General features: G+C 47.6%; 1 protein-coding gene across 1 annotated transcript; it reads left to right on the top strand.

The window, feature by feature from the left end:
* The first annotated feature begins 3920 nt into the window (after positions 1-3920).
* On the top strand, positions 3921-10798 carry TMEM247 (transmembrane protein 247). The gene is made up of 4 exons (XM_050755223.1): positions 3921-4186; positions 5174-5539; positions 9009-9197; positions 10715-10798. The coding sequence occupies exons 1-4, from the start codon at positions 4070-4072 to the stop codon at positions 10796-10798; spliced, it is 756 nt and encodes a 251-aa protein (XP_050611180.1). The 5' UTR covers positions 3921-4069.
* The last annotated feature ends 1905 nt before the right edge of the window (positions 10799-12703 follow it).

The following is a 12703-nucleotide window of genomic DNA, read 5'->3' as shown; positions in this document are numbered from 1 at the left end:
ACTTAAGTGGGCTCAAGTGATCCTCGCACCTCTGCCTTTCAAGTAGCTAGGACCCTAGATACATGCTACCATTCCCAGCTAATTTTTTTTTTTGTGTGTGTGTGTGTGTGTGTGTGTGTGTGTGTAGAGGTGGATTCCCACTGCTGCCCAGGCTGGTCTTGAACTCCTGGGCTCAAGTGATCTTCTAGACTCAGCCTCACAAAGTACTGGGATTACAGGCATGAGACCCTGACCCCTGACCTCTTAACTCCTATGGTACATTGCCCGATTGGCCCCAATTCTTCATCCCCTATATCCAGACCTTTTGTCTTTCTTTATGGTTCCTCCCACTAACTGGACAGAGTACATTTCACCATCCTTTGACTTTGAGTTTGTCCATACAACTGGCTTTCTCCAATAACATAAGATGGAAGTGATGGTGTGCCAGCTCCAAGGCCTCTTGTACTTCTTCCATCCCCGAGCAAAGGGTATGCCCAGGCTACCCCACTATTCCCAAGAGGAAGATAAGAGATACATGAAACAAAGCTGCCTTGGCCAAGCTCCCCCAGTTGAATCCAGCCTAAATCAGCCCACCTTTAAATGTCTGAGCTAAGGAAATGTTTATTGTTGTAGGCCACTGACCATTTAGGGTTGTTTGATCTATAGCTGACAACTACCCATAGTACTTATTGTGCATTTCCATACTTGGTGATTTAACAGCAGTGGATTATTTGTACATATGACATTGTGTCTTTGAGCAGATCTCTCCTGGTTAAGATTGCCAGGTTTCACAAATAAAGATACAGGATGCCCAGTTAAATTTGAATTTCAGACAAATAATTTTTTAGTAGAAATGTGTCCTGTGCAATTTTTAGAACATATTTATACTAAATATTTATCTAAAATTCAAATTTAACTGGGAATCCTGTATTTATCTGGTAATCCTACTCCCAGTAGTGCTTGAGACAGTATAGATATCTTACACAACAGCTGTGAGATCATTTACATGGTCACCACCATAATGTTGGGAGGGGAAAGCCATGGTTCAGTTAAAGATTTGCAAAGACAGAAAGTGAACCTTGAGCATGCTCCTCTCCCCAGTGGCAAATCTACTCTGCATAATAATGGCGATCATGGTTATCTTTTGCCTAGTCCCTGTATGGGCAGTGCGTGGGCTAAACACCCTATCTAATTTTTATTATACTTTAAGTTCTAGGGTACATGTGCACAACGTGCAGGTTTGTTACATATGTATACATGTGCCATGTTGGTGTGCTGTACCCAATAACTCGTCATTTACATTAGGTATATCTCCTAATGCTATCCATCCCCCCTCCCCCCACCCCACGACAGGCCCCAGTGTGTGATGTTCCCCACTCTGAGTCTAAGTGTTCTCATTGTTCAATTCCCACCTATGAGTGAGAACATGCAGTGTTTGGTTTTCTGTTCTTGTGATAGTTTGCTACACTGGTTATTGTATTTAGCCACTCGTCTAATCCTTTTTCAAGGTTTTTAGCTTGTGATGGGTTCGAACATCTTCCTTTAGCTTGGAGAAGTTTGATCATCTGAATCCTTCTTCTCTCAACACGTCAAAGTCATTCTCCATCCAGCTTTGTTCCATTGCTGGCGAGGGGCTGCATTCCTTTGGAGAAGACGTGCTCTGATTTTTAGAATTTTCAGCTTTTCTGCTCTGGTTTCTCCCCATCTTTGTGGTTTTATCTACCTTTGGTCTTTGATGATGGTGACGTACAGATGGGGTTTTGTTGTGGATGTCCTTCCTGTTTGTTAGTTTTCCTTCTAACAGTCAGGACCCTCAGCTGCAGGTCTGTTGGAGTTTGCTGGAGGTTCACTCCAGCCCGATCCTTCCTCTGGAAGCTTAGTCTCAGAGGAGCACCCGGCGTATGAGGTGTCAGTCGGCACTACTCAGGAGTCAGGGACCCAGTTGAGGAGGCAATCTGTCCACTCTCAGATCTCAAACTCCACGCTGGTAGAACCACTACTCTCTTCAAAGCTGTCAGACAGGGACGTTTAAGTCTGCAGAAGTTTCTGCTGCCTTTTGTTCAGCTATGCCCTGCCCCCAGATGTGGAGTCTACAGAGGCAGGCAGGCCTCCTTGAGCTGCAGTGGGCTCCACCCAATTTGAGCTTCCTAGCTGCTTTGTTTACCTATTCAAGCCTTAGCAATGGCAGACACCCCTCCCCCAGCCTCGCTGCCACCTTGCAATTCGATCTCAGACTGCTGTGCTAGCAGTGAGCAAGGCTCCGTGGGTGCGGGATATAATCTCCTGGTGTGCCGTTTGCTAAGACCATTGGGAAAGCGCAGTATTAGGGTGGGAGTGTTCCGATTTTCCAGGTACCGTCTGTCACAGCTTCCCTTGGCTAGGAAAGGGAATTCCCCAACCCCTTGCACTTCCCGGGTGAGGTGATGCCCCGCCCTGCTTCGGCTCACGCCCCGTGGGCTGTACCCACTGTCTGACAAGCCCCAGTGAGATGAACCCGGTACCTCAGCTGGAAATGCAGAAATCACCTGTCTTCTGCATCACTCACGCTGGGAGCTGTAGACTGGAGCTGTTCCTATTTGGCCATCTTGGAACCCCCCGCCTCCTACCCTATGTAATGTTCACATCGGTGCTGCAACCTAGGGAAGTGGCTAAATCTTTTTAGCCATTTACAAATGACTACACTTTCCCTTGGTCACACAGCTGGAGAGAGTAGCAGAGCCGGAATTCAAATGCAGCCCTTTATCTTTCCATATTGCAATCCTGCTTTCAGCTGCCAAAGATGTTTTGCTGCTGTTTTCACAAAATGGAAGATGACAAAATATATTCCCCAGCCCTCCATTCTACCCACGTGGGAGTATGAATGACAGGTTGTATTAGTGTCCTAGGTTTGCTGTAACAAAGAACCACAGACTGGTTGGTATAAGTGACAGAAATTTATTTTCTCACAATCTTGGAGACTCAACATCAGAGATCAAGGTGCCAGCAGGGTTGGTTCCTTCTGAGCACTGGGAGAGAATGATCTGTTCCAGGTCCGTGATGGTTAATTTTATGTGTCGACGTTACTGAGCCACTGGATGGCCAGATCTTTGATTAAATGTTATTTCTGGGTGTTTCTGGAAGAGATTAACATTTGAATTGGTGGACTGAGTAAAGCAGTCTGCTAAAGCAGTCTGCCCTCCTCAGTGTGGGTGAGCATCATCCAATCCACGGAGGGCCTAAACAGAATAAGGCAGACTGCTGTTGAATTGGTGCTCTCAATTCAATTGCCTGACTACATGAGGTGATTCGTCAGTCTCCTCCTGCCCTTGGACTGGGACTTCCACCATCAGTGCTCCTGATTCTCAGGCCTTTGCACTCACTGGAATTTATACCACCCGCTTTCTGGGGGCACCAGCTTGCAGATGGGAGATCATAAAACTCCTCAGCCTCCATAATTGCATGAGCCAATTCTGTGTAACAAACGTCATTTTGTGTTCTGTTTCTTTGAAGAACCCTAATACAATGCGTCTCTCCTTGGTTTGTAGAGGGCCATTTTCTCCCTTGTCTTTACATCATCATCTTCTTACAGGGACACCAGTCATACTGGATTAGGATCCCATCCTAATGATCTCAATTCCACTTAATCACCTCTATAAAGACCCTGTCTCCAAATAAGGTCACATTCTGAGGTACTGGGGGCTGGGAGTTAGGACTTCAACATAGGAATTTTGGGAAAAGAGGGGGACCTGGTTTAGCCCATAACAGGGTTTGTGGAGCTGAGACTTATCCCAACACAATCTTCATTTTAAAAAGGAACCCAAGGGAACAGATTTCAAATGGTGGAATTCTGAGTTTCACAAGGTGGAACTCTAGTTTTTAAAGCAATCCTTATGGGCAGGAAAGGCCCATCCTGCAGTTCTTAATGTTAGCATGTTAGCACCTCAAAGGTGTCACACCCTCCACCAAAGGGGCCCTAGCAACTTGTAGAATGTAGGTTATTATGAGGACACAGGATTGTGATGGTGGCCAGGCTGTGGAATCTGGTGAGGCCAAATGTCAGCACCTCAAATGATGTCTTGTGACCCCACCTGGCAACGTTCTGGTTTTCTGGATGGCAGCAGAGGACAGGGAGATGATGGAAGCCCGGGGTGCGGGAGAAAGTTGCCCAACCTTCCCCAAGATGGTGCCTGGTGACTCTAAGTCTGAAGGGAAGCCAAGGGCTTGTCTGGTAAGGGGGCTGCTGTGTCTCACGGACCCCGCCTATTCCGTCAGGGGGAGCAAGAATACTGTAGGAACACATGATAGGAGCTGAGTACTTTGAGGTTCCAGACAGCTGCCAAGAACATCAGGTGACAGGTACCCCACCCCTGTAACTGGCACCCAGCTGTCACCAGGGACTAGGTAGCCCTCCATAAGATTGTGAAGTCACATGAAGATGGCTTTGGTCTCCTCCATCTACCTCCCCACTTGGGGCCCTCCCCTTGCTGGGTGGATAGGACCTGGCTCCCCACCATAGCCCTCTTCCTGGTCCCCAAATATTTAGGTTCTCTCAACTCAGACCCTAGGTTTCTTTCTCCCTCTGACTGATCTCAAAGTCAGGTAGAGTTGAGGATGGGCCCGGAAGTTGCCTCTTTGGTGATCTGAAAAATCACTAGGAAAATGGACATCCATCTACTCAACTCCCAGTGCCTCCACTTGCAACTTTAGGGCACCATTACTTGGTGCTAGTTTGTCCTCTCCTTTTTTTTTTTTTTTTTTTTTTTTTTTGAGTCCCGCTCTGTTGCCCAGGCTGGAGTGCAGTGGCCAGATCTCAGCTCACTGCAAGCTCCGCCTCCCGGGTTCACGCCCGTTCTCCTGCCTCAGCCTCCCGAGTAGCTGGGACTACAGGCGCCCGCCACCTCGCCCGGCTAGTTTTTTGTATTTTTTAGTAGAGACGGGGTTTCACCGTGTTAGCCAGGATGGTCTCGATCTCCTGACCTCGTGATCCGCCCGTCTCGGCCTCCCAAAGTGCTGGGATTACAGGCTTGAGCCACCGCGCCCGGCCTGTCCTCTCCTTCTTGACCCTCAGGTTCTGACAACTCCGGGTAAGAGCACTTCTAATAAGAATTCAGCCTAGATCTTTTCAATTCCTGGGGCTGCGGGAGTTCCATGGGGTCGGGGACAGCCCCATCCTGACTCCTCATAGTACCTCCCCTCCCTGCTTCCCCTGCCCCAGGAGGCAGAGTCCCAGAAGCCAGACTCCTCCTATGACTACTTGGAAGAGATGGAAGCTTGTGAGGACGGCGGCTGCCAAGGGCCGCTTAAATCGCTGTCCCCCAAGTCCTGCCCTGCCACCAAAGGCCAGGCAGGCGACGGACCCAAACCCGCAGAGCTGCCCCCGGCCCCTGGGACTGAGCGCAATCCCGAGATGGAGCTGGAGAAGGTGCGCATGGAGTTTGAGCTCACACGGCTCAAGTACCTGCACGAGGAGAACGAGCGGCAGCGGCAGCACGAGGTGGTGATGGGGCAGCTGCAGAGGGAGCGGGAGCGGCAGCAGGAGGTGGTGATGGAGCAGCTGCAGCAAGAGGCAGCACCCCGCCTGGTGGGTGACAAGGAATGGGGCACTGGGAGGAGGGAGGCCTGGAGCTGCGGTCCCGTGGGGCCTAGAGCAGGCGCCCACCTTCCCTGGTTTGCACGGCATCCCACCCTGCAGATCCTGGATCTCGGCTGAAAGGGGCTGAGCATCCACATGGGCGGTCTCCAGCCCTCTCTCTCTTGGCTCACTTCCAGAGATGGCGGCTCACTGACTTAAAGCTCGCTACTCTACCTGGCCAGCTCTGTTAAACAGAGCGTCCACGGGAAGCTGAGATGTGATTCTCTAAGGAGAGCTGAGGCTGGGAGGGGCCCCAGAACCACATCGCCCACCCAACAGCATTTTTGGTAGCTTCAAGGAAAAGTCTTCAACGTTTCCTCCCTCTTCCACCTCTCACAAGTCCTCTCTGCATCTCTTAAAATTTGGTGCCTGGAGGCTAGACCTAGAATCCCCACTGCAGCCTGGCCAGTGGATTTTGACAGAACCATCACCTCCCCGATCAGGGCTATGTTTATTCTGTTGGATCATACTGCCTTGTAGTCAACTGAAACAGCCATCTTTTCACAAGAAGTACACCACTCTTCCCTAATCTGTATTAAAGGGGGATAAGAATGGCCGACTTGAGATTAAATGGGACGTGAAGAGCTTAGCACAGTGGTTAGGCTATCGTAAGCATTCAATAGTGGAAGATGTTTAAAGCAGTGTTTCCTGGGCTTTAAAGTCAGAAAGTCCTGGGTTAAAATACCAGGTATAAACTCCCTGACATTGGGCAAATTACTGATTTCTTTTAGCTTTGGCTTGCTCATCATGAAGTAGTACCTACTTCATAGGGTTGTTGTGAGGATTCAGTAAGAGAACACATGCAAGGCACTTTGCAATTAGCCCAGCACATTAAGTCAGCACTCAATAAATGTTAGCTATTACCATTTTTATGTACTCATGCAATTCACTTCTTGACCTAAATGCAACAACATACATTTATCATTTTTCAGTTTTATTGGGATGTGATGTATTAGCTGTGCTTCCCAGCTCTGAGTCATCCTCAGTTCTGAGAACGTGCCTTCTGCCTTTATCCAAGTCAGTCACTGCTGTAATTGTTGAGGAGGATATGACCTAAAGTAAATACCACTAAATGTCTCTCTATAGGTTGGCAACGTCTCATTAATCATCACCCTTGAGTTACATTTTATCCTGCTAACATTTCTCCACCTTATCCAAAAAACGGAGACGCACTGTCAAATGGTTTCCCAAAATTAAGATATTATATCACCTATAGCATTTCCCCAATTGACTAGTCCCGTTTTTGTTTTTGTTTTTTTAAGAAGTAAGGTTGGTTTTGCATCATTTGTTCTCAATGAACACATGCTGGCTTCCTAAACAATTATCTTTTTTTCTGTTCACAAAATACCTGCTTCATTATACGTGAAATGATTTCACTGAACTCAGTCAAGCTTACCGAACTGGGATTTCCAGACTCTTCCCCTGCCCCCACCCCCTTTTTGAAAAGTCTAGAAAATATTTGCCTATTGCTTGGACTTTAGCGCACTTCCTAATATTCTTGAATTCTAAGTTCCATTTCCAAACTTGTGACTTTTCTCAGTAGCCTGGGATAAAATCTGTCACAAAGTGGAGCCTGAAACTATTTAAAGCAGATATGATATTGTAACTATGCCTTTGGCCTGTGTCTCCTTCCAACCATATTTATTTTCCCCCCCTTTTTAGTTTGAAAATCTTTCTCCTCCCTGGATGAGATGAAACTCTTTGGTATATAGTCCTATCTCTATCTCTCTTCTGCTCAAAAAATAGAACATTGAAAGTATTTTGAAAAGTCTAAAGGGTTTCACAAGCACATTTTTTTAATGAAAGTCATAATGATCACCTATCAGCGTTTCAGACTGAAACACGCGCAGACTGCAGAGAGGTGGCAAAGTCCAGGGATCCAGAGCCATACTGAGCCTGCAGAGAACCGTCGGGTCAGCCCCGCCCTCCACTCCCATTAGAACACTGGATTGCTTTCTCTGGTCTCCAACTTTCCTAGCTATTGATTTTAGAGGCAGCATCACCAGAGTCATTTTCTGTCCCCTCAGTTTGGTCTAGTTGCCCTCACATTTTATGTAGCTGTTTCAATAGTAATGTGTCCTCATCCCCCAGCCTTTGGCAATAGTTTACAAAAGTGTTTACTTTTTGTGCATTTACTAAAAATTGGAGAGTTGACTTGATGTTGAAGCTTCCCCTCTTCTCTTTTTCTGGGAGGGTAAATAGATGGACAGACAGAGTTTATTGAATTAAAAATACCTCTTTGAGTGTGTTTCTAGCTAGTTTAGGGCATCTCGCTCCCTGCCACCTGGTGCTTTCCAAAAAATATGGCATGATTTTTACAAATATTTTTTAAAATAATGCATGGGTTATGCCCTCTTAACTATGGATCATCATAGTATCAGCTTTTGCCTTACTTATACATTGACACTTTCTACAGTTAAAATGAAGACTGTTGGGCCCCAAGTATATAGATTCAAGAAAAGAACAACCCGCAGGCAGAATTAGCCAGACAACTCAAGCTGCTTTCCCCCAGCCCAAATATTCTGAGGGTTTAGGGAGACCCCATCACCAATCTCTCAGCACCTGCCTCCAGGAAAGACCAAACTCTGGACTGAAGGACCATGGACTGACGCACGTGATATGTGTCAGGACCCAGGGAGTCGGAAACAGTCATTTATATGCAACGGACACTGTGTTATTGGGCCACTGTCCAGGAAACTAGGTTGAATGTCAGGGCACTGTGAGAGAACACTCCCAAGACCCAAGATCCAGATGTGAGGCTCTTGGAGTCAGAGAGAGAAGGCCCACGTGTGTGGCTCCAATGGGCAGTACAGACCATAAAGAGAAAAGAAGGTGGTGGCCTGGTGCCCCAGTCAGGAGGGATAAGGGCAGCTCAAAAAGTGAAAAATGATGAGTTCCTTCTGTGTGCTAGTTGCCTGACTAGGAATGTTTCATTATTTCAGTTTTCCTCCTGTGATCTTTTATTTATTTATTCATTTTTTTAGAAACAGGATCTTGCTGTCTCACCTAGGCTGAAGTTAGTGGCATGAGCTTAGCTCACTATAACCCTGAACTCTTGGGCTCAAGTGATCCTTCCACCTCAGCCTCCCAATAGCTGGGACTATAGGCACACATCACCACATTTGGCTAATTTTTAAATTTTTTTATAGAGACAGGGGTCTCACTACATTGCCCAGGCTGGTCTCAAACTCCTGGCTTCAAGCAATCCTCCCACCTTGGCCTCCCCAAGTACTGGGATTATAGGTATAAGCCACCTTGCCCAGCCCTCATGATTTTGGAAATAGGCACTGTTACCCCTTCCTTAGGTGAAGATGATGACCTGAGGTCACATACAGGCAGGGACAGAGCAGGACTAAACCTAGATCTGCCTGGCACCAACAGTGGCATCACCATCTCCACCGTCTTCTCTCCCCCCCAGTTTTCAGGAGGCCTCCAGAACCTCCTGCTGCCCCAGAACCAGTTTGCCATGTTCCTGTACTGCTTCATCTTCATTCATATCATCTATGTCACCAAGGAGATGGTCTTCTTTCTCTTCGCCAAGCACTACCTGTTCTGCATCGCGGCCATTTTGCTCTGTTTGATTAAAACTTTCTGGTCATACTTCCAAGTGCTTTTGCTCTCTCCATCACTGGGAATCCTCGCCCCTGCCATGCTAGAGTGTTATCAGTGCATGATCCCAGCCTCCAGGGCACCGCATTTGTTCACTTTGTGCCTCTGTTCAGTCAGAATCCACTCTTAGGAAGAGCCCTGCTGTCAGTCATTTATACCCGAGAGTGAAGAAACATGTTCATGCCCCCTTATACAGAGCCTGAGTTCTCACTGTGGACACGATGCTTTATCCCAAGAGGAAGATATCAGATGTTAGCAGGTCAGGGAGATATCTGCAGGGAAGGAGTGTTTAGAACACCTTTCCAGAACCCTAGAAGTACATCATGACCAAGCTGGCTTGGGTTTCAGCACATCTGCTCGTGTTCATAGACCTCTGAGGGGTGGGAAGCCTGTGATCAGCTTGGGAGCGGCCCCCACCCCCATCTTCTGCAAAGATGTCCATGTCCTAATCCCCATGAATACTTCATATGGCAAAAGAGGCTGAGATGTGATTGCGTTAAGGACCTTGCAGTGGGGAAATGATCCCAGATTATCCAGGTCGGCCCGTGGTAGTCACAAGGGCCCTCGTAAAAGGGAGGCAGGAGGGTGTGAGTCAGAAAGGAGACGTGACCGTGGAAGCAGGGGCCGGAATGACTCGGGGCTGTGGGTCAGGAAATGTGGGAAGCCTCTAGAAACCAGAAAAGGCAATAGAAGCATTCTCTGCTAGAGCCTCTGGAGGGAGCCCAGCCCTGCCACCCCATGTTAAGCTCCTGACCTCCAGAACTGTAAGAGAATAAGTCTGTGTTATTTTAAGTCATTAAGTTTGTAGCAGTTTGTTACAGCAGCCACAGGAAACTAATACAGGAGCCAAGACTCCCAAGCTCCCTCCAGCTGTGCCAACATGGCAGGATACCATCACCAGGCCACTGGCCAGGCCTCATTTAGCACTGGGCCTGGGCAGACTTGTACACAGCTGGCCTTCAGACAGCATATGGTTAAAAAGGAGAGGCAGTGAAGCTCCAGGGAGCCCGGCACAGGCCTAGCTGAACCTGGTGGACAAGGAGTATCCCTATCACTGAGCTATGTGTCCCCTGGATGAGGCATGTGGCAAAATAAGGGCATACTCCTAGGGGACATAAGGAAGGAGGAATTAAATGCCTGATTAGACCCAGAGGACGTCATTAATTCTACTCTATTGGAAAGCTAGACATGAGGGAAAAAAAAAAAGTTGGCACACACCCCCACCCCTGTACCCACCTACTAATCCAAGCACACAGACTCACAAAAATGCAGAAAAGCTAACCAAGGAACAAATACACTGACACAGAGATACAAAACAAGCATACAGTTGTCCACAGTAGAGAGGTTCACAGCCCCTCAAACAGACAACCACCCGAAGGAATAGACTCTGAACACCAGAGGGCTCACGGTCAGGCACAAAGTGAAGCTGCCCCACATGTCCACAACAAAGAAAAGGGGTTCAACTCCCCCAGTCACCAGCCCCTCAGCCCTTCAACACACAAACACTCCTTGCAGACTGTCAGCTGCTCTGAGCCCAGCAACCCAGCCATGATGGCTGGCTGTGCCACAGGACACTTTAGTGATAATGTGGCAAACTGACGAGGCTGGACACAGCTGTGCAATTAATCAAGTCTTTATTGACCCCTTCTCTCCTCTGGCATAGGGCTCTGCCTTCAGAGGGACAAGAGAGTAAGTTTCTGTCTCATCGGCTCTTGAGCGACTCTCAGTAAAATCACGTGAAAAAATGCCTTGGGACTTCAGTGTCAGTACACATTATCATGCCGTTTAAGTCCATGGTGACTTCTCATTTCCCACCCGGCGCCATATATCCATCCCCACTGACAGCTGCATGTGACAGGCACTTAATTTGGAAGTGATAGAAGTGTCATTTCTCATTAAACTTTCAAGGATGGGCCATTGTGGTGTGGGTCACTTCTTCCGATTTTATTTGATCTGGGTTTCTGCCCCATGGGGTTGAGGTGAGAGAGATGGAGATAAGGATAGCAAAAAGTTTAAGGTCCACCTGTTTACCTTCTTAGAGCAGACAGAACTAGGCATTTATAAAACACACACACACACGCACAAACCAAAAAAACACAAGTGCTATAAGGTCATTTAATCCATCCATCTGTTGCCAGGTAAAACTAGACTTAAATACATTCAGTTTTCTTAATCTTCAGAGAAAGTAAACTCCCCTGAGCAGTTAAGTGAGCATCTCATCCCACCTCTTTAGCCACAGACATGAAATCTACTCTTCCCTATTGTGTTTGAATACTGAAGCCACTAGCCTTAGATCTGCCCTCTAGGAAAATGAGAACTACTCATGGGTCACTCCCCAAACTTAAAACAGATCTTCTGGTTCAAATGCAAAGCAGAAAATCAGAAGAGAGTGGGTGGCAAAGGATAGGAAAAAGGCCCAGCTAAGCAGTTACCAGCCGGGTAACAAGCCAATGTACAAGCGCCTCTTCAGCACCAATGCTAACACGTCATGCGCCCTAAGTCCCTAAGGAGGCTATCATCACCAAAACCCTGTAGGTAGAAATGTATATCATCTCCGCTTCACAGCCAAGGATACCGAGGTTCAGAGAGGTTAGACTTAACCGAGATCATCCCAGGGCACATGTTCTTTCTATGTTACCCTGCTCCCAAGATCCTGCCTTGGGAGGATCTCACAGCCTTGCTGGGAAGATGAGTTTAACACACGTGAAAATGTAAAGCAGCTATCAGTATACAGACCTCAGCTATAAATGAGGTCATAGAGGAGCTCCCTGGAGCCCAGGGTGATAGAGGAAGTCTTCTTGAAAGACGAGCTCGTAAGGCTAGGTAAGTCCGAACAGGTGGAAATCAGGTGGGATGCCTCACACAACTGAAGATGAGGCTGGGAGTGTGTAACGTGTATCCAGGAGAGAAGGGTCACACTTGCTCCAGGGAATGGTGTAAAAGGTAACAGGCCTGGAAAATTGGTTTGGGGCTAAGTTTTAGAGAGCCTTGAACATTGGTCTGAGGAATATAAACTTAATCCCTTGGGAAATAGGGAATGCACTAAAGATTATAGAGTGGAATAGTAATTCAAAACAGATAAATAAAAGCCTTTCTCCTTCTCCTTTAATTCCTGGGGACCACCTTCTTGCCTGGACCTTCCCGTTTCCAGACCAGAAACTTTCTGAGGTCCTGAGTTTGAGGATTACATTCAGCTGTAAAATAAATCCAGCCACAATGGCTTCACCAAATAGAGGTTTATGTTGCTCACATACCAGGAAGTCCCAGGTAGTCCGTCCACGGCTGGTGAAACTGCTCTCGAAGTCACAGAGTACCCAGGTGGCGCCTTCCTCCACCACCACAGGGCTCTTATCCTCAGCCCATGGCGTCCAGCCTCGTAGTGTCAAGCTGGCCGAAGCAGCTCCAGGTGCCGGGTCCACTACTCCAGGTCAGAAAAGGAGCTGCCTTTTAAAAGCTTCCGAGGAGCCCCACCCAGAGATTTCTGCTTACATGCCATTGGCCAAA

The sequence above is a fragment of the Macaca thibetana genome, chromosome 13 (assembly GCF_024542745.1).
Source record: "Macaca thibetana thibetana isolate TM-01 chromosome 13, ASM2454274v1, whole genome shotgun sequence".
Taxonomy (NCBI): domain Eukaryota; kingdom Metazoa; phylum Chordata; class Mammalia; order Primates; family Cercopithecidae; genus Macaca; species Macaca thibetana.
Note: the sequence above shows the minus strand (reverse complement) of the source record. Positions and strands in the feature narration are given on the sequence as shown.

What these genes read in the sequence shown, in the direction of transcription:
- TMEM247 (XM_050755223.1), top strand. Translation starts at nt 4,070, where the DNA reads ATGGCAGCAGAGGACAGGGAGATGATGGAAGCCCGGGGTGCGGGAGAA. An exon ending in GGAAGCCAAGGGCTTGTCTG is followed by an intron (nt 4,187 to 5,173) that starts GTAAGGGGGCTG and finishes CCCCTGCCCCAG; the next exon opens with GAGGCAGAGTCCCAGAAGCC. An exon ending in CTTTCTGGTCATACTTCCAA is followed by an intron (nt 9,198 to 10,714) that starts GTGCTTTTGCTC and finishes CACTCCTTGCAG; the next exon opens with ACTGTCAGCTGCTCTGAGCC.